The following is a 26,061-nucleotide window of genomic DNA, read 5'->3' as shown; positions in this document are numbered from 1 at the left end:
TTCAGTGAGAGAGAGACGGAATTCAGTTTTATTTTGTCCTCTCTGAAACTTCCATTTACACCACGGCCTCATCTATCAAAGAGGAGGAGGAGGAGGAGGAAAAAACTCTGCCCGTCACCAAAGAACTCGGGTACTCGGGTACTCGCTCCTTAGAGGCGCAGGGTCTTTGTTTCTCCAGTTTCTTGGCTCCAAGAGATTACACTTTCAGTACCAGCGTAGTGAGGAACCACTGGCAGGAGGCTGGAAATGTCTTCTGTATTAATCAACGTGCCATTCCATAAAGTGCTTCTGGAGTTAAAATCTTGTCAAGCTGTCAAAAGTGTCCACACTTTTGCAACACAAAGGATAAAAGAATCCCGAGGGGTATGTCACTGAGTCCTTCCCAGCTGGGTCTCATTATTGGCACCGCTGCCTTAACCGCCGAGGCGCTGGCCCTCACCCCAGGCGAAGCCTCCTGGCCGCTCTTCAGGGAGTGGATTGTAATTTGGATCTTCCTCTGGTGTATCAAAAATAGCCTTCCTAAAAGACAGGCAACAAATATAGTTCAGTCACCTTAGGTCCTCAGTCCTCCAAGGTCAAAAAGGTCCCATGGGGTTTCTACCAACTGCAAGCATTATATCTGCCTACCAATGAAACAGTTAACATATTTCAAAGGCATTCATAATTATTTCACATTTACATCAACTTTTACCTCCTTTACTAATCTTTACTACAAAAGCAAAGTATGTTAATTGTAAAGAAAACAGGAAATACATATGAGCAAAAACATCCTGACTCCCTAGAGGTAATTATGTTGATGTTTTCATTATTCTTTTGGAACTTTTATACATGTAATTTCACAAATGTTAGATCACAGTACTTCTGTTTTGTAACCTGACATTCACTAAATCTATCATGAATGTCTCCCTACAACTAACGTATCATCCAACATCCATTGACAGATGAATGGATAAACAAAATATTATTCAGCCTTAAAAAGAAAGGAAATTCTGACACATGCTATAACACAGATGAATCTTGAAGATATTACGTTAAGTGAAATCAGCCAGTCATAAAAGGACAAGTACTGTATCTTTCCAATCATATGACGTACAGTTTCAGTTCTGTGATATGAAGAGGTCTACGGAGAGACAGTGGTGACAGAAGCACAGTGTGAATGTACTTAATGCCACTGAACAGTGAGCAAGGATTACCAGGGAAGTGACTTGAGGGAACTTTCTAAGTGATGGTAATTTTCTTTATCTTGATAAGAGGTTGGATTACATAGGCGTGTGCACTTATGAAAATCCATTAGTTGACACACTTGAGATTTGTTTATTTTGTTGCATATAAATAAAAACTCTAGTTAATGATATATATATACACACTAAAATATTCAGAGAATTAAGTATACTGGAACACAAAAATGGATGGAGTGACAGCTAAGATGCACAAAAAAGCAAGAATAGCAAAATATAAACTGTAGAATAGCATCTCTGTGGTGGGTAAATGTGACTGTATAATTTTGTCCTACTTTTCTGTAAATTTGGAAATTTTTATAATAAAATATTGGAGGAAAAAATACAGAAAGGAAAAAAACTAGAATGAATCATGTGGAGTTGTACCAGAACTGGGAGTATCAGTATAAACCCATGTTTTAAAAATACAAAGAGCCAAAAATATAGATGTATCTACACTCATATGCCTACATATAGTTCCCTTGCCCTGTTCACTGAGAGGACTTGGGAGCAGCAATACTTCAAAGCAATTAGCACATCTGGCACCCAGACCTTGGGTTCTAAATACCATTCTCCACTAAAAAGGAACTAGGTCTCCTTTAAGAAACAGCTGATTCTAGGACTGGTCAAGGAGAGCACAAGATGAGCCTGGGATATCTTGTTGGGCTAAAAAGTAATAAACTAGTTAAGAAAAGAAAAATGGGAGCATGTTGAAAAGTACTTAGAAGCCAGTTTGAAGGGGCACCCCTTGGCCAAGTCTGGGACAATATAAGCATCAAAATAAACAATGATAACAAAGGATAATCCATGAATAAAACATGAAATCATGGATTCATGCAGATATAAATGAATTGAAATTTGATAAGAAAAGAGACGTTTACATTGTCTCAAAGTACCTCCCCACAAAACACTTAATTACAAAAGAAAAAAAGTGACTTTGTGGTGGAGAAGCCCCGCAGATACCTTAATTAAATAATCAAAAGTGATTATCACCACTTTGGCAAATTCAGCAAACTGAAATCCTGTGCCAATGGGCTGCAATGAGAAGACCACAGCATCACTTCTCAGCTATTCCTGCCGCAGCTGCAAAACCTGAACCTAAATGTGAGGGAACGTCAGACAAACCCAAACTGAGGCATTCTACAAAATGGGCTTATACTCTTCAAAAACGTCAATGTCATCAAAGTCAAGGCAAGGCTGAGGAGCTGCTCCAAACTGAAGGAGACTAAAGAGACATGATCACAAAATGCAACACGTGGACCTGAACCGGACTCTTCTGCTACAGCGAACTTCATCAGGACAGCTGCCCGAAGTGGAACTGGGTCTGAGGATTAGTGTTTATTTCCAGATTTTGCCTACGTAGAAGAGTGCCCTTGTTTACAAAAAATACACATTAAAGGGGGTCATCGGGCATTAGATTGAGAATTTACTTTCAGATACCTGAGGAGGGAAAAAGTCCTCTGTACTGTTTTGTAAGTTTCTGTAAATCTGAAACTGTTTCAAAATTTTTGAAAAGAAAAGTCATAGGAACCATGAGACACCACCTTACAGCTATCAAACCAGGAAAGGGTAAATACAACACCTCCCACATTTGCTGAAGATTCAGGGAAATGGACACTTATACGTTGCTGGTGGAAACGTAAATCTGAACGTCCACTCTGGATGGTGGTTTGGCAAGAAGACAAACAGCAATTCCACTTGTAGGAATTTATCCTTTGAAAATAATCACGAATGTGTGCGAAGGATGTGCTTCTTGTGCTATATATACGGATGTGTAGCCACAAGGATGTTCACCACTCCAGCCACGGGAGGAAGAGCAAAAAGGATGTCAGTGTCCAGGAATAAGGGACTCGTAAATCATGCTCCATTCACAGCAGGGGGCATCATGTAGCTGTTACAATTTTGTAGGACATTTATGATGGAGAAGTGATTGTGATACATTACATTTAAAAGGAGGTTATGGGATAGCATTTTTTTTAAAGTACATAGACCGTAAAAGACTGATGAATACATACCAAAAAGTTATAGCAAGAGGTAGGATTACAGAGGATTTTACTTTCTTCTTTTTGCTGAGCTATTCTACAACAAACATTTTACAATAAAAACTCCCATTTTATTCCTAAAGTGAAAATTTTTTAATGCAGTATATCCAGAGGACACACAATTACGGTGAAGAAAGATGTCCTATAAACCAAAGCTCTATCCTCAGGAAAAACGTGCAAAAAAGGGACTTGCTTAAAAATCCCACAGCTGGCTGGTAGAACAAACAGCCTCTACTTGGCTTCCAGTCCAAAGCTGCTTCCACTTTACTTCACTGCTTATCTCTACCACCGTCTGGAAGACCAGAAATTCCACCATCAGAAACTTCCTTTTAGTCGTTTTGCCCATTTTGCTATTGTATCCCTCTAAACACAGACAGCGGCCTTCATGAAGCTAGTAGGCTCGTCCCTGGGACAGGAGGTGCTGCTTGTCATCCGGGACGGCAATTACCAAGTCACCCTCGGGACATCCTGAGCCTGTTTACCTTGCTCCTGCCACAGCTGTCTGCTCCTGCGTGATCCAAATGCCAGATTGCTCAATCTGCAAATATTTACCGGCCTGAACTCCTGCATGCCAGCAGCTTTGGGAGCCCAGAGAAAACAGACCACGGACCCTGCCCCAATTTATCTGCAAGGAACATGCAACCTGGTGTCAAATACTCACAGAATAGATGGTGTTTTCAGAATTCTTATTCCACCCGGCTGATTGGGAAATACATCTTCCAAGAAAAAATATATGTGTCCAACCGCAATACCTAGAGTCAACCAGAAATAAAGGATGAGGGAGAGGAGTAAAATTTCGATGGCAGGTGGATCTATCAACAAAAATTCCTTATATTTAGCAAGAAAGGTCAATATAGTTATTCAAAACTTGAAAACTAATCTTGTAGCCTTCGAGCATACAACTATCAAATAATCCTATTAACAGCTATATATGAAGGCCAGACAGAGTAAACATGAAAAATAGTGACAAAATACATTTGCAAGTAAAACAGAAAAGTAGTGATAAGGATCTTACCCAAGAGGTCCACAATGATTGAGTTCCCCAACAACAAGGAAAAGCCCATGAGCACCCAGGGTAGAAAGGGGGCCTGGAAATTGAGAAGGCCGAAGAAGTTCATGCGGACATATGGGTTCCTTCGGCTCCACACGTAGACAAGCATTATTGTAAAGGCCTGGCCCAAGAAAACTAAGCTCACAAACAAACCAAATAGCTAGCAGTTGGCATTAAGGAAAACAGCAACATTAAAAGTGTAATAGGGCAGACTGGGCAAGAGAACTAAGGACTGTGTTCTAACACACGTTTGAATTGGGAAAGGCGAGCAATAGTTACCTCTTCAGAAGAATAAAAGCCCCCAGATAATTACCCAGAGCCATCAGGCAAAAGCCTGCTGAGGCCACGTCATCTGGACTGTTGCTACTTCAAACTGATACTCTGCTTTCATGAGGTTCTTGCCTCTTTGGAATATGTGTTCATTCCTCGGTCAGGAATTACATGAAAGCTCACTCACCACAAGCACCTTCACACAGGTGAGTAAAAGCCAGCTGGAGCAAAACCATCTTGTCAGACAGGGCTACATTCAAGTCTGGTACTCAGATGACAATTCTTTGTCTTTTTCGAAGTGTTTTATCCATTTTGATGGTGACCAAATAAATGTCTTACCAACTTAGCTTAAAAGTAAAGTACACTCATCAATGAGAATTTATCTTAGATACTTAATAGCAACCCACCTGGGTTAAAATTTCCTCTGACTTGCTCACAGCGGAAGAGCATCCTGTCCAACCTCTAGGCTTAGAAAGCTGTCACATAAAGTGTGCTGTAAAATAAATAGTGGGCGCCTGAAGCTAAAATCGGGGGGTCCTGCATTTATCTGTCTGTTCAGAGTATCTAGTGAATTTCAGGAGGCAGACGAAAAGCTTTAGAAAGAGAGAGGGTGTTCTTTAATATTTTCCTGTATTTGTTCTATTTGTTGAAGGATACGGTCATTAAGAATCCACCAAAAAGGAACATAAATACAAAGTCTGCTGTCCGACCTCGGAAAGAGCCTTCTTCTAGCATTCGACAGTAACGATATCTTAAGTTCCAAGTTAAGAAAATGTTAAGTATACAAATATTAAAAAAGTAAAATTTAATGTATCACAAAAGTATACTTGGACTCCACGTTGTCTGTAAGAAGTCAAGCCTTCGCTTTCATAAGAATGTTTATGAGAGGTAGTAAGGTAACTTCCCTTTTACCAGGCATTTTAGGCAAGGTGAAGAGAAGACCAGCTCCAAACTTTACAAAAACTGTTCCTGATTGCAGAACCAAGCCAGATGTCGCATACACATGCTTCCAGTCACCGACTACACCTTTTCAAATCTGTGCTGTCTTTCCCATGATCAGGCACACCCTAATCTACACCATCCTTGCTTTTACACAACCTAACGTGGAGGAAATCCCCATCAAGAAGCACTGTGGGATAATCTGCTTTTTCAGGCCAAGTAATTACACATTTCTATACCTCAGTCAATAGGATGCATTACAATGAAAAAATTTATTAGAAACTTACCAGAATGATATACCATACATAGGAATCCATCCTACGACAGGAATCCTGTCACCCCTAAGAGGCCCTCTGTCTACTGAGATGAGCTGAGCTGTAACTCCCCTCTTAATCCAGAGGTTCAGGGTGCAGGAGAAATGCTCTGCTCAGAGACCCCAATTACCATTTGACCAGAGCACAACTCTTCCTCTTTTTCAACAAACTGGAACCTAGTGAGCCTGGCAGACATAGCACTGTCTTTGCAGCCAGGAGAACCAGCAACTGAGATCCAAAGAGATCTCAAGTTCTCTATCCTCCATGAACTCACTTCCAGGTTGTGTTTTTCACTTGGTACATGCTGGTGTTATTCTGTAAGTACATCTCCACCAAATCACTTCTGCTCTCCCTTGATCAGATCTGTAAGTGGCTTGTGGGCAGAAATGTAATCATTTTATGGTTAAATACCTCCCATTTGAATAAACAGAGACCTACAAACACCCTCAAAACATTACTATCTGATCAACTACTCTGTGTACCACTGAGCCAGTACACAGGAGAAGTTACAGCTAAGACAGTAACAAAAATAACAGGCTAGTTAGTTTCAAACTTAATACTGTATTTCCTAAGTAAATCTAAAGTTTTTATGCTAATCCCACTTAGTAAAGGATACAGAAAAATCATGTTAAATAAAAAATTGAATCCAACTGGCCCAAAAAATAAGAAATTGGTGATTAGCCTCCATATCTGTTAAAAGAAAAAAAAAATCAAGAGAAAGACAGATTAAGTAAAATATACCAAGAAACATTTCCATATTAAGACAACCACATCCCATGACTACAATGGTTGAAAGGCCATGGATAGGTGGTACTAAGTTCTGAACCCAAAAGTGGGGGGCACACAATCTGACACTGAACTTTGTGTTGCTTCTAGGTGAAAGTCTGAAAGATATCACTCGGCCTCTGAAATTTCTAAGGATAATAGGACAGAACGCTTGAAATTGTGTTGTTGTTTTTTTTTTAAACCCATACCATATCGTCAGGCAAATTATGGGCAAAGTTTGCTGGAAAGACCAGGTTAATCTGAAGAATAGGAAACTGCTTTCATATATGTAGTATCACAATTTAATGACTAGTCTCCAGACACCAGAGAAAAACTACAGGGATCTAATATCAATTGCTAAGAAATGTTTCTATATTAGGCAGGCAGAAACACCCAGAGTAAAGAGTAACTCTAAAGCAAATACTCAAATTCTTATCTGAACAAATAGCCAACTCCCTACAAGCAAAGACCTAATGCCCTAATAATTAGAGTCTAACTGGTAGATACACAGACACTCATTTTCATATTGGAAACCCTGACAGATTTTTCTCCAACCAACCCATCCACACTTGCAATAAAAATGACTACTCAACAATGGTAGCGCACTTAACATTTACAGTGTTTTATTGTATTCTGTTATCTCATGTGATCTTAATTATCCTGTGAGATGAGCAGGCTGGCACTCCTACCCCCATTTGATGTATGAGGAAGCTAAGAGATTTGGATAATTTTAACGTTGCCTGCCCAAGGACACACAGCGTGTACAGGGAGACTCTGAACTCAAGCCTAGAAGTCCTAATTCCAATGCAGATACATGGTGTCATCAAGAGTTTAACCCCAGGCAAAACCAAGCCTTGGATCCTTGGATGGAGCTATAGCTCCCAGCAAAGGCGATGTGAGGAGAGACAGAAGAATGCAGCAACAAGGGTGCACAGGACTGCTTTATGCATCATTAAATTCTTAAGGATTGGTAGCTATTAAAGTTGAACAAACCATTCAGGATTGTTTACTACATACTAACTGCAACCAGGATTTTAGAGTCCTCAATCTAGTGAGGAAACAAGCATACAAATCAGTCTAAGCACGAGGTGAGAGACATAAAATAAGTGTTTGCAGAGACCCTAGGGACATTAAGGAGGATGAATCTGAGAAGGGTACACAAAAGCTGCATCTTGAACGGCAAGCTGGAGTTCAACAACTATAAAGTCAATGAACACATTTGAGACAGAAGGAATAGCAGGTGTAGAGGAAGAATTACTGGCTTTTGGATTTCTCTCTCACTCCAACTATAGCCTATATGATCATCCTAGAACAGGAAAAGACATCTCTCTTTTAGCATTCTAGTTACTGGAAAGGACTGTCTCTCATTGTAATCTAATAAACTGGCATGTTGTTTTAGATGTCAGTCTTCTGGAGTTCTATTTGATCCCTGAAAGATGGATCAGTGCACTAAGAGAACTGAGTTTCTGAACTGGACCACAGTGATAGCACCCAGGTGATGGACAATATAAGGGCATAAGAGACTCCCCCTGGACAGCTAGCCGATCAGTCTCTTCCCAACCTACAATATTAACTTTGAACCAGTGACTCCCAAATACAGGAACTGTACACATCAAATCAAAACCATGCAGAGAACTTTAAAAATAAAATGCAGATTTTTAATTCCTCCCCTTCGTGATTCTGGTTTGGTACATGATCAGGAGCTTGAGAATCTCTCAGATGTTTCAGGCTGCAGAATCACTGCTTTGTACTTTCACCACCCTCCCTTCCCCCACATTAAGACTTATAAGCAAACAGTCCCACTGAATTCTTTTTTGAGATAGTATATGGCAGATTACCTACTAAAAAGAAAAACATTTTTAAAAACCAAAACATTAATGGTGGACCACTTACCTGAAAGTGTTTAAAGATTAATTCAGGATTGAAGTACAACTGAAAAGGTGTGATCAATTCCAACTGCTGAAATAGAAAAAGGGCTTCTTAAAGCAAATCAATCAAGAAAAAAAAAGATTTACAACAAAAGACTCATTTAGGCTTTCTTCTTAGGCTGGAGTTAAAGGTTGGTAAAGAAATGTCTAGAACAGGCAAAATTCTATGTATTCCCCAGTAGTTAACGCAAAATAAAAGTCTGATGTTTCAATAGTTGAGGCTGACATGAAGGTATGGAAGGGAGGTGGTGGTATCTTAAATACAGGGTAGGTAAGAGCAGCTACTATGAATCTGCCCAACATAGGGGCACCACCTGAAACAGCTGTGTGAAGCAACACAATTCACTCAAAAGAACCGAGACTCAATACCTTGCCACTGTCAGGGCTGGGTGCTTCCAGCCAACCTCTATATTCAGACTCTCTTTATTGCAAGACTTTTCCCCGTCGACAACTTCTAGCTTTCCATCCTCAATATCTGTATTTCTCCACTAAGCGGACCTTCCTCCTCCTAGTCACCACTGTATCTCTTGGCTGCCGCCAGAGTTCTCAGACACGTTTCCTGGGTGGGCGGCTCCCGCAGCCCCGACTTGCTATGGGTCCTGCCTTTATCTCTCGGAAACTGACCCGCTGTCCTGATCCTCCACCCCTCATGGTGCAGCACTCCCTTCTTGGGTCACTGGATAAGCACTCCCGGGGCCACTCCGAACCCCAGAGTGAGCCCTGTTCGCCTCCACCCACCCTTGAGACCAACCCCTCTGAGCTTCCCCAAGGCCCAAACCCCAGTTTCCCAAGGACCCAGTCATATCCAGCCCGATTAATGAGAAGGTGGCGCTGCAGCTGCTTACCACAGCGGCGGTGGTGAGGACGCAGGCGGTGGTGTAGGCGCGGCTAACCGGTGGGATCTGGAGGTACTCCAACCGGAGACTCTGGTACGCCATCTTTCCCACCGCCGCTTGCCCACCTCCCCGCCCCACTTCCCCTTCCGCCAGTCAGTCCCGGCGGCGGGGCGGGATCGGGGCGGGATCAGGGCGGGCCCGCCCAGGACGCTGCTGTCCAATCAGCACCGCCCAATCGGCCATCCACCAATCCCTAGAGCCCGAAGGAAAGAACACCCGCCAATTACGAATTGCGTCTCCATGGCGGCCCAGCTTCGCTTCTCCACCCACCAACGTAGCAGGGAAGAAAGTGAGTACTAATTCCTCCCGCCAATCCCTGCCGGCCACAGCTAGCTTTCCCGCCCGGCCCCTTCCCGTCCCCAATCCAGGCAGCCAATCAGGAGCGTGGTGGCATCCTGCCCTTGCTCTCGTTCGCTGTGGCAGATATCGGTCGGAGTTTTGGGGAGCCGGCGGCGCCTCCTATCTCTGGCAGCAGACGGTGGTTTAAAGGAGGTGGCGGGAAGCCGGTGTTTGGTCGAATTCGTCTCCCTCATGGTCGCCTGGGTAAGTGCCACGGGGTTGTATTTTTTCTGAAGAGGAGCGGGAAGAGGTGACACTGGGTGAGGCATCACAGTCTGGCGCTGGAGCGGCCTGATGGAGGAGCGTCGCCGGCGGGGCGCGAACCTCTTCCCTCAGGTCCCGACATGCAGCGGGGGCGCGGGGCGTGCCGGGAGCCAGCCCTCCGGCCGGAAGTAATTCCTGCCCCGCGGTAACTCTGCTCGCCGAGGTGCCCTGGGCGCCTCCCGAGGCTCCCGTGCAAATAACGGATTAGGCCGTACTCCTCCTGCTTGCGGAGAAGATAGGCCCGTGATGATAATATCCTAAAGTAGGACTTGGTCAGTCCTCGAAGAGAGGTCCTGATGGGAATTCAGGGGAAGGGGAGAGCCCCAGGGAAGTTTATTGAAACCGACCCTTGGAAGATATTTGGCCAGGCCTCCTTTCTTGAGGGAAAGACATCTCAGGGAAAGGATATTGATTGGTTTGGTTGGAACAAAGAGTAGTCAGATCATGGCAGGCAAAGTTAAGAATATTATCCTTTATTCGGTAGATTATAAGGAAGCACTAAAGGTTGTTGGAATAGGGAGTGACCATCGAGTCTGGTAGTATATAAGGAAGGAATTAAGGATGGAGAGAATGTTTTTTGTTTGTTTGTTTTTTTAAGGATACGAATTCTTAATTTATAGTAGAAATCTGAAGAGCTAATATGAATGAAGTGATGCTCACCTTTACTGGTAGTCGGAGAAATACGCTAAAATTTTTTTTGCCTGTTTCTCAGATGTCACCCTCACAGCCTATTGGTAAAACAGTGCTGCATGTTTTGCTTACCCTGGTAAGGGAGGAACACCTCGACAGAGCTTTGGCAGTGTCTCATGGGGATAACAGGCAAGATCGGAATTTTTTTTAAAGAATGGCAAGTTTGGTTTAAAGTGTATTTTTCAATTTGGGGGCTTGATTAGGATTGGGTAGAGATCATGAAAAGCAGTCCAGCATTGGTAGAAACAGCTGAGCCAAGGGTTTCAGAGAATCTAGTTGTACGGATTGTTGAGGCTTCCCACTGAAGAGCTGATCAGTCTTTTGGGGGGGTCCATAATGAACAATCAAGCCATTTGGACAATGAAGATATTATTCTGGTTTCCTAGACTAGTAGAGGCATGCTGATGTAAACAATAAGTTGTGTGGGGAGGCAAGGGGACTTGATAGTTCAGTCCTCAGTATCCAACCTGTATATGCGGTAAAACAATTTTGCACCTATCACATTTGCAAAAATTAGAATTTTGAGTAATACCAAGTGAAGGCAAAAACATGAAAAAGAAATTCTGATATACTGCAAGTGGGAGGGTAAATCAGCCTAGCCGTACCCCCCAACCCCAGCCCTACTATGTCTTGGAGAACATTTTGGCAGTATTTAGTGAAATTATGTATGCATAAATTGTATGGCCCAGCAACTACTGTCTATGTAAATATCCTGCAAGTCCTTGAGGAGATGTAATTGAAAAGTATCCATTACATTATTTCTGGGAGCAAGGTGCTGAAAAAGCAAACTGAGTGTCTGTCACAAGGAGAATGGGCACATCAAATATGGTGTATTAATGGAATACTTCAGTCAGAAACAATGAAGTATAACACTGAAGTGTAATAACATGAATCAATTGCAAACATGTAAAGAAATACATAAACCATTCACGCACAAAACTATATTTTTCAAGACTATACAGTTGACCCTTGAACAGTGTGGGGATTAGGGGTGCCAATCCACCAAGCAGTTGAACATCCTTATATAATTTAGAGTTGGCTCTCCATATATGTGGTTCTACATTCACGGCTTCAACCAACCGGGATTATGTTGTACTTTAGTATTTACTCTTGAAAGAAAGCTGCATTATAAGTGGACCTGTGCAGTTCAGACCCATGTTATTCAAAGATCAGCTGTATATCTAAAACCTGTTAAAGATAAAATTAAAGATGAATTAAAAAGGCATGCATTAAGACACTGCAGTCGGTTCCTGTGGGAGATGAAAGAATAAAATAAGTAAGAGAGGACCTAGCATGGATCAAAAATAGAGTGCCATGAAATAGGAAGTGTTATCACTTCAATTATGCACATGTAAGGTCCTTAAAAAAGAACAGAGTGGTTAAGAAAGGTCAGATGATGAAGGTCCTTGTAAGCCATATGAAAGAGTTTGAAATTGATGCTGAAGGCATAGGGATATTAAAATCCTGTTGCGCCACAGAGTCCTCTCCACAAGACGTAGAAAAGAAAGCAGTTTTATTACTGAATAAGCATATTCAGATTATAATGCATTGTAGGTAATTTGTGAATGAGATTACAAAGACAGACAGAAATTCTACCCTATTTATACAGCTAAGCCATTATAACCATTCTGTTTTTAGCCATTGCATAAATTTTCAAAATTAACAGCATCTTGCTGCATAAAAAGATTTGACTGCACCACTTGCTTCAGATTTTTTCATAAGGTTCAACCTAAATTTATCTGATAATGGAGGTAGCCATTTGTTTTAGCAAATTACTTTGTCTGCAGGAATAGTGAAACTTCTATTTCTGTGCTAAGTGTATGCTTACAGCTCAGGAAAAGTTCCCTAGGTTTAACTCCCCCAGTGACAGGGAGGTTGGAGTGCTATTTTCCTAGATGTTTACATTTGAAAGGAATGACTCCCAGACCCTGGAGAAAATGTCAGGGTTGTTGCTCAGCTTCCAATGGGATCTTTTTCAGATGGCTGGGTTGGAAGGACAAGGGAGTTGAGGACATTGGCAAGGGAGTTGTTGAAGTGATGGATCATAGAGCCTGAAATGGATGGGGGAAGAAGCAAAGTGGGAGAGACTGAGAGCTAGAGAGAGAGCATTAGAGGGCTGAAAGTCTTGAAGATTAAGGTATAGTTAAGAGTCTGTGAATGAGTGTTGGAAGAATAGCATATGAGGTTGTGGTCAAAAAGTAGGAGCAGTTGGGGAGAGAAGATACACGTATCAACAGCCAGGTGGTAAAAGAGTGCAGATGAAGGTCATTGAAACTCAAGAAACTGAGTCCAGGGCATTGGTTAAATCATCCATCTAAGCTTGAAAATTGTCCTGAATAACAGAATTCAGAAGGCTGAGCCATAGTCCAGAATCCTCAGTAAATGAGAGGTGAGGGAAATGGACAATGCGGGGGAAGAAGGAGAGATTCTATAACCTCTATGCTGATGGAAAGAACCTCAGAGAGGCAATTGGTTTGTATCCAGTTGTGGATGAGTGCGGCTGGAAGTAGCATCGGGTTTCAATAAAACCCTTATTTTTTGTTTGCTTCTTTGTTTTGTTTTTGTTTCTTTTGCCATCTGCAGTGTGATTTGTTACTTTCATCAAATGATTTTTTTTTTAACACAAATGAAATTTTTTCTTTCTACATTTGCAGATTTTTCACAGTCAAAATTAACAAAGCAAAATAAGCCAAGATGTCTGTTGATCCAATGACCTATGAGGCCCAGTTCTTTGGCTTCACCCCACAAACTTGCATGCTCAGGATCTACATCGCCTTTCAGGACTACCTCTTTGAAGTGGTGCAGGCTGTTGAACAGGTTATTCTGAAGAAGCTGGATGGCATCCCAGACTGTGCGATTAGCCCAGTCCAGATTCGTAAATGCACGGAAAAGTTTCTTTGCTTCATGAAAGGACGTTTTGATACCCTTTTTGGCAAAATGGAGCAGCTGTTTTTACAGTTGATTTTGCGTATTCCCCCAAATGTCTTGCTTCCGGAAGATAAATCTCAGGAGATGCATCCTTATAGTGAGGAAGAATTCCAGCTTCTCCAAAAGGAAATTGAACAGTTACAGGAGAAGTATAAGACTGAATCATGCACTAAGCAGGCCCTTCTTGCAGAATTAGAAGAGCAAAAAATTGTTCAGGCCAAACTCAAACAGACATTGTCTTTGTTTGATGAGCTTGAGAATGTCGGCAGAGACCAGGGGACTAGCGATTTTAGGGAGAGCTTGGTGTTCCTGGTCCAGAACTCCAGAAAGCTACAGAATATTAGAGACAATGTGGAAAAGGAAAGCAAAAGACTGAAAATATCTTAACTTCTAAATAGTCAAAGGGGCTTGTCAGAAGGTAGAATGGTAAGGGATTTATGCCAATGACTTTTCTTAGCCTAGTGAACTGTATATTTTGGGGAGTTTTCTTCGTTTCCTCTTTCTCAGTTTCCACATCTTCCCCTTTTTTTGGTCCACTCTCTTGAAGCATCCATGCACTGTCCTGAACCAATAGGCCTCTAATAGGTGGGAAGGGATTCTTGGTTCAATAATGACTCATTTTGGGGGCATGACTGAAGAAGTAAAGCTTTCCCTGGACTTTCAAAGATATTTGTAAAACTTGTACCTTGGTCATGAGTCCTTTGAAACCTTAATCCTTTTGACTTACTCTTTGGATGAGAGCAAATAACTAAAAGGTTAAATGGACATGATCTTTATTAACCAGCCACCACCCTGTGGGACAGCCGACACAGACTTTTTGTTCTTGCCCAGTAACTTTTCTCACGTGAGGAAGTTAATAACTAGCTGAAGGAAGCAAGTAGCAGAAAAAACAAACAACCATGATCTTTAGAAAGAAGAAAGAAGTTTTTGTTTCTAAAATAAATCCTTTCCATGTCCAAGGCCTTGGTGGTGTTAAACAGTTTACTGTCTTGGGGCCTAGCAGTGGAAGACACTGGACGAAAAAGAAGCAGATCTCACTGGCCTAGAACAGGAAGCCTGGACCATACTCATATCAAAATTTATGTTAACTAACTGTTAGGTATTTATACCTTTAAAAAAAATGCTTCAGTTAGTTTTGGAATCTGTCTTGTATCTAATATTTAATTAACTTATTTATTCACACTCATAAGCATCAAATATTTAGTACTCTGAATGATAAATTTTAAATGTGTCTTGTGCTTAAATTCAATGGAGTCTAATTTTTCCTTTTGTAACTAATCCATGTAAAATGTTAGCTCACCCAAGGAGAGGGGAGAAACGACAGCAGTTGCTCTTAAGGAGTTACTTGCCTTCCATGTCTTCCTGAAGAGCAGGATTTAGAGTTTATCCTTCACATAGAAGTGTAACTTAAGGTATTATTATTTGCAATTAAATATTCATCAGTTTAGGAAGCCTATGTTTACCTGGAGTGTATTTCTTGTCAAAGAGTCCTTTTTTCCAATCCTGTACATTATATATGTTTTAAAAACTTTGATTTGTGATTTTCTGCTGTATATACTGTCACAGTATGCCTCCTTCTTTAGAATGACTTTCTACCCAAATGATTGATTTTTTTTTAATTTAAAAATTCTTTTACACATATGGAGCTTATTTAAAATCTCTTAGTGTATTGGGTTGCATGGTGGAACGGTATGTCTGTGCCTGGTTCCTGGAACCTGTGATTGTGCCTTATTTGGAAAAATGGTCTTTGTGGGTATGATTACGTTAAGGATCTGGAGATGAGATCATCCTGAATTATCTGAGTAGGCCCTAAGCCCAATGCCAAGTGACTTTGTAGAGGGAGATCTGAGACGGATGAGGAGGAGATCTTGTGACCACAGAGGGAGGTTGGAGTGATGCAGCCACAAGTCAAGGAATGCCATGAGCCACCAGGAGCTGGAAGAGGTGGAGAACACATTCTTCCCTAGAGCCTCCAGAGGGAGTATGGCCCTGCTGACACCCTTATTTTAAAGTTCTAGCCTCCAGAAATGTGAGAGAATACATTTTTGCTGTTTTAAGTCACTAAGTTTGTCACAGTTGCTGCAGAAAACTAGTGAAATTAGAATATTTAGCAGCCAACATCCTTAGGAATACCTTATTAAGGAAACAACAGCTGAGATCTGGTTGGCTTCATTATAAATGCAATATGGTTTATCTGAATACAGTTAAAATATGGGCAGGAATGTATAGAAGGGTGAAGTCCGCAATATTTAGGACTCAGGAATCCATTTCATGTTGAGCAAGCCCTTAATCACTGTTGGGTAGTAATACTGTGACTGCTTGTCATAGTTCTGTCTCTGCAGGAACGAATTAATATACTTGGCCCCACTGTCCTCTAATAATTAAGTTCTCCCCCCAAAGATTCAGAAATCAATCAGGGTAACAAACACTTAGTTACCCATTCTGCTTACTGCTTCATCTCCCACCCAGCATCAGTCTCACACTACTTCCTACTTCCCTCTACATTAGAGCCTATGGTTTTGTAATATCAAACCTTCAGCTTCCCTAGATGCCAGCTCCCAGGCTTTCCCTTGTATTTATTTTTATTCTCCCTTATTGTCATGCCTATTCCCATCTGTATACCCCCAACTAAACTTTTCCCATTTTGCTGCTGCATTGATAGGCAGCCAATTAGGGAGACAGTTTGGGATGGTATTAGAAAGTAAAGCGTGGACATTACTACCAACCTTACAGAAATAAAAAGAATTACAAGAAAATGCTATGTACAAGGTTCTGCACTCAATTCTAATGTGGGGGGAAGGGAGGGCATTTCCGCATACCATCAAGCAATTTTCGAACACCAGTTTGGTGTCCTCCAATTCAACTCAATTCTGACACTACCCAGATATAGCATCAGATTCCACAGATTAAGGGCTCAGTCCCACAAGACTGCCCACTTCGTTTTAAGTTTTTTAAATGGAGGTACTGGGAATTGAACCCAGGACCTTGTGCATGCTAAGCACATGCTCTACCACTGAGCTATACCACTGAGCCCTGTCCTCCACATCACATGCCAGTCAGAAGCCTAGGTTACCTGTGTTTCTGACCTATTGGCTATAAATCAGAGGTTCCCATAATCCCCTCCTTTGGTTCCATTAATTTCCTAGAGCAGCTCACAGAACTCAGGAAACCCATTTACTCACCAAATTACCAGTTTGTTGTAAAGGATATATGAATCAAGAACCAGATGAAGAGCCATAGGGTGAGGTCCTGAACAAAGCATTTTTCCCCATGGAATTTGGGTCTGGTGTGGTGGCACATGTAAGCGTTTTGGTTCCCCAACCTGGAAGTTTTCCAAGCCCCTTCCTTTTCAGTTTTAAGGAAGCTTTATTATATCAATGATTAGCCATTGGTCATTGAAACTGAACCGCTAGCTCACACCATATATACAAATGAATTCAAAATGGACCAAAGAGCTAAGTAATAAGGTTTAGAACTACCCACTATAGAACTTTTAGAAGAAAACACAGGCTTAAATCTTTGTGATCTTGAACTAAGAAACAGTTTCTTAAAGACGACACCAAAAACATAAGGAACAAAGGGAAAAAATAGCTAAGCTTGACATCAAAATTAAAACCTTTTGAACTTCAAAGATACTTGTAGCCAGGTAGCCAGTTTTCTTTTACCTGAGTAGGTTTTAACTTTTGATGCAGTGTTAACATATATATAACAAGAGCTATTGGCCACTACACATCTCCTTTTTTTCTACTAACATCTGATCTAAAGCAAGTTCATTGTCTAAAAATTTAATAGTTACAAGGGGAGACCATGAGGTTCTAAGTTGCAGCTGCCATCTGCCAGCAGACACGGCTTTGAGGATGGCTGGTGCCATCCCAAGTATGACACAGCTCAGAAAATTCGAGTTCTCAACAATACAGGCATGTGTCTGAAATCATGGCCACAATGCCCAGCTAGTTTTACCTTGGATGTTTGAACCACAGCTGTTCCATTTTGACTTTCAAATGCATTCCCTTCCTCAAGGCCAAAGCAAATGCACCATGCATGTCCAAAAGGCCACAAAATAGGCTGCTTTGGTCAGTGAAGTTTAAGTCAAACCATACATAAGCCAGAATGACTTCCCCGTACCTCAGTAGGTGCAGATTTTCCCATCATTTCCCCTTTTGATCCTGAATCTTTCAATAGAAAGCATTGATGATCGAAATACCGGTCCCTTGATGCTGGGGTGGTGGCTCCTGCCCAGGTTCAGATCACATCCCTCAGTGCCAGGCCTCCTTTATATTTGCCTAGTTATACATGTTGGGGGAAAAGTAATTAGATTTTGTGAACAGGCTCAGAGATATGTTAGTAAGGAAACACTTTACAGGCTATATACTTTATCACTTATACCCAGTTGTTACCCAAGCATCATACATGTGCTTTTAGCAATAGACTTAAAGAAAGCATTATTATACTCTGTGCTAACTCCATTGGGGAATTCCCTTTCTACCTTAAATACGGAGGGCGATATTGATAGGGAGACAAACATTTGGTAAACAGTTCAATTAGAAAACAGATTAAAAGCCAGCAATACTTCAGACAATCAAAAAATTATAACCACATTCATCAGTTCACTCAACCCCATGCAATCAGTCCCCCTTACCAACAGTTTCATGAATCAGTTTTTCAGTAGACTTCTTAAATATCTTACCCAGCCAAGCAGTATGATTTAAAAGAAACCTGTACTTGTCAGAAAGTCCTTTCTATGAATCTTCTTGAAGGTGAAGCAGTTCTGAAAAGCATCAGCATAATCATCCACGAATGACAAAAGACCACAAAAGACAAGGTAAAAGATCTGATTATGTTTTGACAAAGAAGCTTAATCAAGTTGCTGTGACCTACAACATCCCGAGATAACAACCAGAGTCAGGACTGATAGCATTATACCAGGACACACCTGGATTTCATATAATTTCTAGAATGTCTATATTAACAACATTTATCCACACCGTGTAATCCGAGGAGGCTTATCACTCATTTGACTATACTTCCCATGTAATTCAACATACCAACCAATCCTAGTTAGTTTAATATTTTTCTCTGAGAAGTCTCAGGGGCCCTCTGAAGTGGCCCAAAGTTAGCTGAAATCAAAAGAACTTCAATTAGAATTTGATAGGAAGCTTTTAAAAAATATAAAAAATTTCCCACAATCTGTTATCAGAAGTATTCTAAATAAACTTGTTCTCTTAACAGAGAGAAACCAGATTTAGTCCTGCACCAGCCTACTTCTAAACAAAAATCCATTTACCTAATCAAGTTTAATCTCAGCCCAACCATGCGCAGAACTCCTTTTTTAGGACTTCCTTTCTACAAGCGTTCCACAAATTTCTGTATCCATATTAGTTGTGTCCTTTATTATTATTTTTTTCTATCTAGAAACAATCAGCTTTAGGACCTAATCACTTTCTCTTCCCTTCCTCATACCCCCCCCTTTTTTTTAACTCAAAACATATATCTTACTTTCCTACTGTATAGTGAAATGTTTTCCCCATTGTTTTTAGTTTCAATCACACATTCAAACTAGAATCCTCAATTCTGCAAAATCTTAACTTCCAATGATGTTTCAATATCTTAATTCATTAGGGAATGACCCACAAGCTACTCAACTATTCAATAAACTTTCATTATTTAACCCAGTCCAGCACAACTCCAGATTTTCAAGTCACCAAATACCTAGGGAATCACTTTTAAGTAGACATTCTCAAACCATAACCATTTCCAAAGAGTTCACCCACCTGCATTCAGTTCATATATAAGAATTTCATCATATCAAGTTAATTTTTTTTCTTTCTGCTGACAAACTCTGTGACAGAAACATGAACTTATTGACCTTCAGTAAACCTACAGTAAAAGACATGTCTGTATTGATTATACCAACAAGCTGAATCTAGCTTTAATATCAGATATCAATTCAATATTGAATATCTCTCAGATCACATGAACCCAAAACCCATTCTGTCTAGCTTTTCCTATACTTAGAAATATTTAATTTGTAAGTACTTACTTTTAAGTCAATTAAATAGAGCTCATCTACAAGTTAATCTTTTGTATAGAATCAGAGATCTCAGTTTTTCCACTAGAGTTTTCAAAAAAACCTGTTTGTTTGTTTTTTTTCCTTGAGAGCCCAGGTAGGTCATTTACATCTCATCTCACCAGAAAGAGGAATGCAAGTTCTTCCTCTAACTGCTTTTACAAAACCCAACTATCTTGGGGTTTTCCATGATTCTTTTCCCCTCTAGTTCTGAAATATCCACTTCAGTTTAAAGAAATAACAGTAATAGGCAATAATGTGTGTGTGTGTCTGTGTCTGAGTATAATTTGCTCATATTCACATGCCTCACTTTCAGCAAAACCAGGAAGAGAGAACAGGATTTGGACTCAGGTACTGAGATACTCACACACACCCCTCCCCACCAAGATAAAAGCCGAAGTAATTGCAAAAGGCCCACTTTGATATAATAATAGAACAATTTAGGGATCATTGTTCTCCAGACCTCAGGGAGTACAATACAAAACATCAGTTTCTTTCATTTATGGGAGCATAGCTGAAGATCTCCCAGTTTTGCAAAATATACCCTAGGGGGACGATAAGATGGAACAGAACTCCGATCATCCACACTTAATTACTCACGGCTGATGTTATCAAATATCAAGCAAACAACAATTCAAAACAGTCTCTCAGGATCACAGTTCCCTAGCCCCAAAAAGAGTGACTCCCAGTCAATGCCCCATCAGTCCAGAAGGCGAGAATCCCAACCAGTGCCCCATCAGAGATGAAGCTGAATGAATGACCATGGCTAGAAAGGGAGAACCCCAATCAATGCCCCCCCACAGGCGAAGTCAACGCAACAGGGAGGGATACCCTGGTGCTGTGCGAGCCAGAGACATCTCAACGGGCCAGTACAGGTACTGATACACACATGCATAAACAACCAACCAGTCTGACAAACAAAAGATCAGATGAGGTGTAGCCCCCCAGATTCCACTTTCATAACCAGATGGAGGCTTCCAGAGTGGCCTGGCTCCTAAAAGAGAATGGACCCAGAGTGGCTCACTTCCTGGAAGGGAATGAACCCAGGTGGAGTGGTGGAATTTTCCCATCCTGTGCAAGCCAGAGTGGCTCACCCTAAAACAATACACACGTAAAGACAAACAACAGATACGATCAGAGGAGGTGTAGTCTAAAAAATGCCACTTCCTCTCCCAGATGGAGGCCCCCAAACAGACTGGCCCAGCTCTGGAAAGAGAACAGACCTAGAGTGACACACAATGAGCCCAAGTGGAGTGGAGGGAATTCCCAGCCTGTGTAAGCTGAAGAGACTCACCCCTCAGCGACACCAAATGTAGACCACAGGTCTGGACATTTCTCAGCTCCAAAAAGCCTCGTGGGGTTGGGTAGCCAGTGCCTGTCAAGGAGAGTCCCTCCCAGTTCCCAGGAGCGAAATGAGCTCCAGTGGCTGTTGGGGATCCAAGGACGGGGCTTCCCCTACCCGTGGTGGACCTGCCACAGGCACAGACTCCTGGTTGGCATCACCAAAATTGTTACTGAGCACAAGTTCGTGTGCTGGATGCGCTGTGAGGCCAAAAACTACCAAAACGTTGGAGTGTGTATCAGAGAAAGGTTTATTGCTGGGCTGAGCAAAAAGAACGTGTACCTCATGCCCAAAAAAGCCCTGAACTCCCTGAAGGGTTTCAGTTGAGCATTTTTAAAGGTGGCTGAGGGAGGGGCACCCCAGGGTCTGTGATCAGCTGTGCACAATTCTCTGACTGGTTGATCAATCCTTAGGGACCAGAAGGCCTGGTGGCCATGTGCTCAAGATCAAGTAGTTAATTTCTTCCATTTGATGGTGGTTTTTAGCATCTGAAAAACTCAGGAAATCTGCATGAGATACTGCAATCTGGGTACTTCAGAGAAGAGCTACAGCAGAGAATAAGGGAGGGGTCTATCCCTGGAGGGCCCTGTAGAGTCCTGCTCAGATACACTAATACATACTAAAAATGGATGAGCCTTGAGAACTTCACGAAGGACCACATGTTGTATGATTCCATTTACATAAAATGTGCAGAACAGGCAAGTATAGAGAGACAGTAAGTTGAGTAGTGGCTGCCTAGGGCTGGGGAGGGCAGTTGGAGTGCAACAGGTGAGGGGTGTAGGGTTTCTTCTAGGGGTGATAAAATATCCTGACATTGATTGTGGTGATGGCTGCACAACTAAAAACCAATGAGTTGTGCAATTTAAGTGAATGAGTTGTATGGTGTGTGAATTCTCTCTCAACTCCACTGGTGAAAAATACTGGAGTACATCATACTCTAGAAGCAATGCCAGGGCTCATCTGGCTCTGTCGCTAGTTCTGTGACCTTGGGCAAATCACTTCACCAGGTCAGTTTCTTCACCTGCAAAATGGGGAGAATAAAAGAAACTGCCTCATAGGGTTGTGATAATTCGATAAATTCATGCTATATAAAACACCAAGCCTGCCACATGGTGAGTTCCATTAGTAAAAGTGAGCTCCATGAAGGCTAGGGTTGTATCTCTTTTGCTAATTACTATCCGCCAGTGTTTGATACCTAATAAACAATAAAACACCTAGAAAATTAACCATTATTTCCCAGTTTCAGGTTCTACTGTTGCAAGTAACTAAATTCCAACTGTCATCCCCGACTTAAACTTCCTTCTGTCTCATGATATTCAGAAACCACTGTTCGCTATCTCTGTATATCTATCCACCTCTGACAAGCCAGTACATAATAGGACAATTGTCCAAAACAATTGTCTCCCTCTTCATCATTTATGCTCTGCTAAAAGTCATTTACTGGATGTCTGTTATTTTTGCCTGCTCAGCATCCATGATCTTGATAACTGCAGGTTTCCCTTGGGAAACTCTTTCCTATTGCATGATATTTTCATGGGACTGCTTGTTAGGGAGTCTTTTCTGCCTTCTGGATGAAGGTGGGCATGTGATCCTAGCCAGGTCAGTAAGACTCCCTAGAATTTCATTCTTGAGCAGCCTGACATGGAGACCAAAAAATGTGCCCCTTTCTTTTTATGGTTAAATCCTGAAAAGGCTGTTCATTAGTACTTGAGTGGAGAGGCTTGATATTTTGGACAAGGGAGCTTCTTATTGGAATCCCAGAAATTGGGGAACAATTGAGAGCTATAGGGAGGCAGTAATTGTGAAATTAGGTGGACAATGGAGGGGATATGTGACCAAATATCCTGGGATACTTAAATGATATAAAACTGTATTTTCCGTTAGCCAGGCCAGACACATGAAGATGCTAAAGGGACTCGTGGATGGTGAGAGAGTAGTGGAAAGTCAATACTAGTTAGAAAATATGGGCCAAGCATTGGAGCTTGGGGTTAGGGTGAGCTTAATACTGAGGCCTGCAATGATGAGGTGGATGTTAAGGAAGGCTGGAGCACAATATTGGCGAGATAGTAATAATCCAAGTATTTGAGGAACAAGGCAATGAATCTTGACATAAGGGGATCAAATAGGGCTGGATATTTAGAATATTGGAGCCAATGATCCCATCATAGAAGCAATAGGATCTAATAATGGTATAATCATGGGAACCAGATATTGGAATTAGGGGAGGAAAATGGAGGCCTGGATTTGGTGGCACAGAAAGGGTCATGATATTTGTGGAACAATGTACCAAATGTTGAGGAATAAGGAACTTTGGTTCTGGGCATAGGAGCGGGGGAATTCTACTATTGGGATTAACTGAGGGGATAATATTGGAGGCTCACATCCTGAGAAGTCACTGAAGGATTGCACGAGGGTTAAGAGGGGTTGTGTGAATGGGAAACAAGGGACCAAATGTTTGGAGAACACTGGACCAGATATTGGGATTCAGCGGTTAGTCAATATTAAAGGAGAGTAAAAATCCAATATCCAAGATTGAAAACTGGAAAAACAGTGAGACGTACATCCTGTGGTACCTCAGAGACTTAGTTTCGTAGAACAGTGCCACTGACTATTGGGGGGAGGTTATTGAAGTACATGGTGGTTGCAGGGCACAGGCTGGCATTGGGAAACAGCAGACATCATACTTGTGGTGCTGAAATAAAGTGTAGAGGGGCAAGATATTAAGGCATGTAGCGATATGGGATTATGGGAAAACAGAAAAGGGAAACGACAAAGCCCTGATGGGAGAAAACACTGAGCTTATAAAGATACAAGCTGGGTGAGTCGGGGGCAGATTCTAGAGCTCAGTTGGGGGACCTCCCCGGGGCAGAAGTGTCTTGGTGATGGAGGCCAGTGGGGACTAGAGACTGAGGGGCAGTGAATAATGCCACAATGGAGTGGTGACCGACCTGCTGTCAGAGGATAGCAGAACTGGACATTGGTGTGCTGTCCGGAACTGACATGGAGAAATTTGCCATTTAGAGGCATATAGCCATTGAGGGGAGGGAGATGCTGTATCTTGGAGAATGCTGGACAATGGGATGAAATTTGTTTGGAGGGACAGTTGGGATATTGTGAAGATTATGGAATGAAACTTGGAGCAGAATAGGAAGTTTGGTGGGCCCACTGTGTAGTTGGAAATTAAAAGAGAACAGAATATAAAGGACACTGACGAGGGAAAAGATTTATTCCATCAGCGGTACCATAATTACAGCCATTTCCAAGTAAATGCAGTAATAGAGCGCTATGTTTTGACATTTAACATTCACGAGTGAACAGAGATGGCAGGTAGGTGAATAATGCCAAGGTGGGTTTTGGCATTAGGCCTTTCGGGTCTGAGATGATGACAAACCACTAAAAGTCGCGTTGTTTCCCAGCACGGAGTCTTGTCAATGAGAAATTCCCCCACCCCCTTCCTCTTGGGTCCCAGAGCTCCGGAAGGGCTCCCAGCGGCTGAAGCTGCCGCGTAAACCCCCAAAGATGCCATGACATCCCTTCCGTGGACCCCAGCCAGGGCCCCAGACTCTGTCCCGCACAGCACCAGCTACAAGCCCACGCCCCAGGAGGTCTGCAGCCGCTGGTCCCACGCCGTCCAGGACACGAAGACAGCGTGGCTTCCTGGCAGGACAGCTCCTTCACCTATGGGTCTCCGCTCGGCTGCGACATCTGTAGCTGCGTCAGAGCCTAAAGCAGGGAAAAGGCAGTCTCGCTCAGCTCAAGCCCCTAGGGAGGTGGCGCGCTACTCCGACAATCGCCACTTACCGTGTCCTGCGCCACTCTTCGTGTCCTGCGCCACGCATTGTGTCCTGCGTCACTCGTGTCCTGCTCTCCTGCGGCATCCGCTGCGCAGTCAAGCCGACCAGTTCCCGCGCTCCGGACTCTGTCTGCGCCAGCTCGGGGGCACAGCTGGCTCCTCCGGGGCAATACAGTATCACAGGGCTCTGGCCCAGCCCGGTCCAGGGTGCCGACCCTCCCCGCGGGGCCCTCTCCGGAAGGGCCCAGGGCTGGCGCATCCCTTAAAGAACAGGTTGAGCTCGCTGTGCGCGCTCCCATCTCACAGAGAGGTAGGGTCCAGGGACATTAACCTTATTATAACTGGGATTCAGTCACACCCCGAGATTCCAAACATTGGGGTCTGTGTCCCCTCCCCTAATCCCCAGGTGTAAAAAGACCCTTATTTCATTAGCGGCAGCTGCTTTTGATGTTCCTACTGATGGACGGTTAGACAAAGGGAATGACAAGCAGAGAAAAAAACAAATAAGCATCGAAAGCTACATGAACGGGGTGCAGAGCCTCTCCAAACACAAAATGCTGAGCCCTTCTTTTCCTTCCCCTTCCCCTCGGCCCTGCGCCCACCCCATCCTACCCTGGTCACTCAGGCAAGCTGTAGATGGATATAGGTAAAGATGCAGGAGGTGATGGAGAAGGCGATGGCCGCGTAGATAAAGATGGAGAGGTGCGGAAAATGGTCGAGATAGCAGCCTTCGTCCAGTGGAGGTGTCTCCTCCCGGGGAGAGGAGCGCGCTGCGGCCCTGGGGGGCTGCCCGGAGCGGGCCCCCTGCGCCCTCCCGCCTGCGCGCCGACCAGCCTTCTTCCCTGAGGCCCAGGCCGCCGACTTGGGCCCGCGGACGGCGGGGGGATCTTCTGGGGGAGGCTTGTCAAACAGGCCTTCGGAGTTAGCGTCGGGGTCTTGGCAAAGCTGCTCGGTGTCCCACGATTTGCACTGAAAGAATTGGTCAGCCATTGGCGAGGAGCACGGAAAATGGCTCTGCTGGTTCTGGGTGGTCAGGTCCGTGCCGGGTCTGGGTCGGGTAGGGGCGCAGTGGGTGGTGGCCCCGGCTGCGGCTGTATTTCTACCACCCAGGAGGGGGCGGCAAGGGGCGGAGCCAGCAGGGGGGCGCGGAGGCGGGGGAGGGGAGGCTCTGCAGGGTTTCCTCCCCCTGGCTCCTCCTTCAGCCCCCAGCCTGTTG

General features: G+C 42.9%; 4 protein-coding genes across 5 annotated transcripts; 1 reads left to right on the top strand and 3 right to left on the bottom strand.

Moving 5' to 3' along the window:
- Positions 1-9,746, bottom strand: DERL2 (derlin 2). 2 transcript variants are annotated; one of them, XM_010998542.3, is made up of 7 exons: positions 9,372-9,746; positions 8,492-8,557; positions 6,450-6,523; positions 5,238-5,331; positions 4,275-4,470; positions 3,921-4,011; positions 1-519 (listed from the first exon to the last, which is right to left on the bottom strand). In XM_010998542.3, exons 1-7 carry the CDS (start codon positions 9,462-9,464, stop codon positions 414-416), a joined length of 720 nt encoding a protein of 239 aa, XP_010996844.1. In that variant the 5' UTR covers positions 9,465-9,746; the 3' UTR covers positions 1-413. The 2 variants fall into 2 exon arrangements, with proteins under 2 accessions (XP_010996844.1, XP_031323727.1); XM_031467867.2 differs by lacking the exons at positions 4,275-4,470; positions 5,238-5,331; positions 6,450-6,523 and having other exon boundaries at positions 9,372-9,702.
- Positions 9,747-9,820: 74 nt separating this feature from the next.
- Positions 9,821-15,094, top strand: MIS12 (MIS12 kinetochore complex component). The gene is made up of 2 exons (XM_010998543.3): positions 9,821-9,965; positions 13,370-15,094. Exon 2 carries the CDS (start codon positions 13,410-13,412, stop codon positions 14,028-14,030), a length of 621 nt encoding a protein of 206 aa, XP_010996845.1. The 5' UTR covers positions 9,821-9,965; positions 13,370-13,409; the 3' UTR covers positions 14,031-15,094.
- Positions 15,095-24,260: 9,166 nt separating this feature from the next.
- Positions 24,261-25,152, bottom strand: LOC105104788 (uncharacterized). Its single transcript, XM_064494934.1, is given in 5 exon segments — positions 24,261-24,685; positions 24,687-24,775; positions 24,807-24,814; positions 24,854-25,012; positions 25,014-25,152. Coding segments are annotated over 5 exon segments (627 nt in total). The 5' UTR covers positions 25,145-25,152; the 3' UTR covers positions 24,261-24,445.
- A 314-nt stretch (positions 25,153-25,466) lies between these two features.
- LOC105104783 (uncharacterized) lies at positions 25,467-26,061 on the bottom strand. Its single transcript, XM_010998544.3, has one exon. The coding sequence runs from the start codon at positions 25,833-25,835 to the stop codon at positions 25,467-25,469; it is 369 nt and encodes a 122-aa protein (XP_010996846.1). The 5' UTR covers positions 25,836-26,061.

Source organism: Camelus dromedarius, chromosome 16 (genome assembly GCF_036321535.1).
Source record: "Camelus dromedarius isolate mCamDro1 chromosome 16, mCamDro1.pat, whole genome shotgun sequence".
Lineage (NCBI taxonomy): Eukaryota > Metazoa > Chordata > Mammalia > Artiodactyla > Camelidae > Camelus > Camelus dromedarius.
The sequence above is the reverse complement of the archived record's forward strand: the minus strand, read 5'-3'. Positions and strand labels throughout refer to the sequence as shown.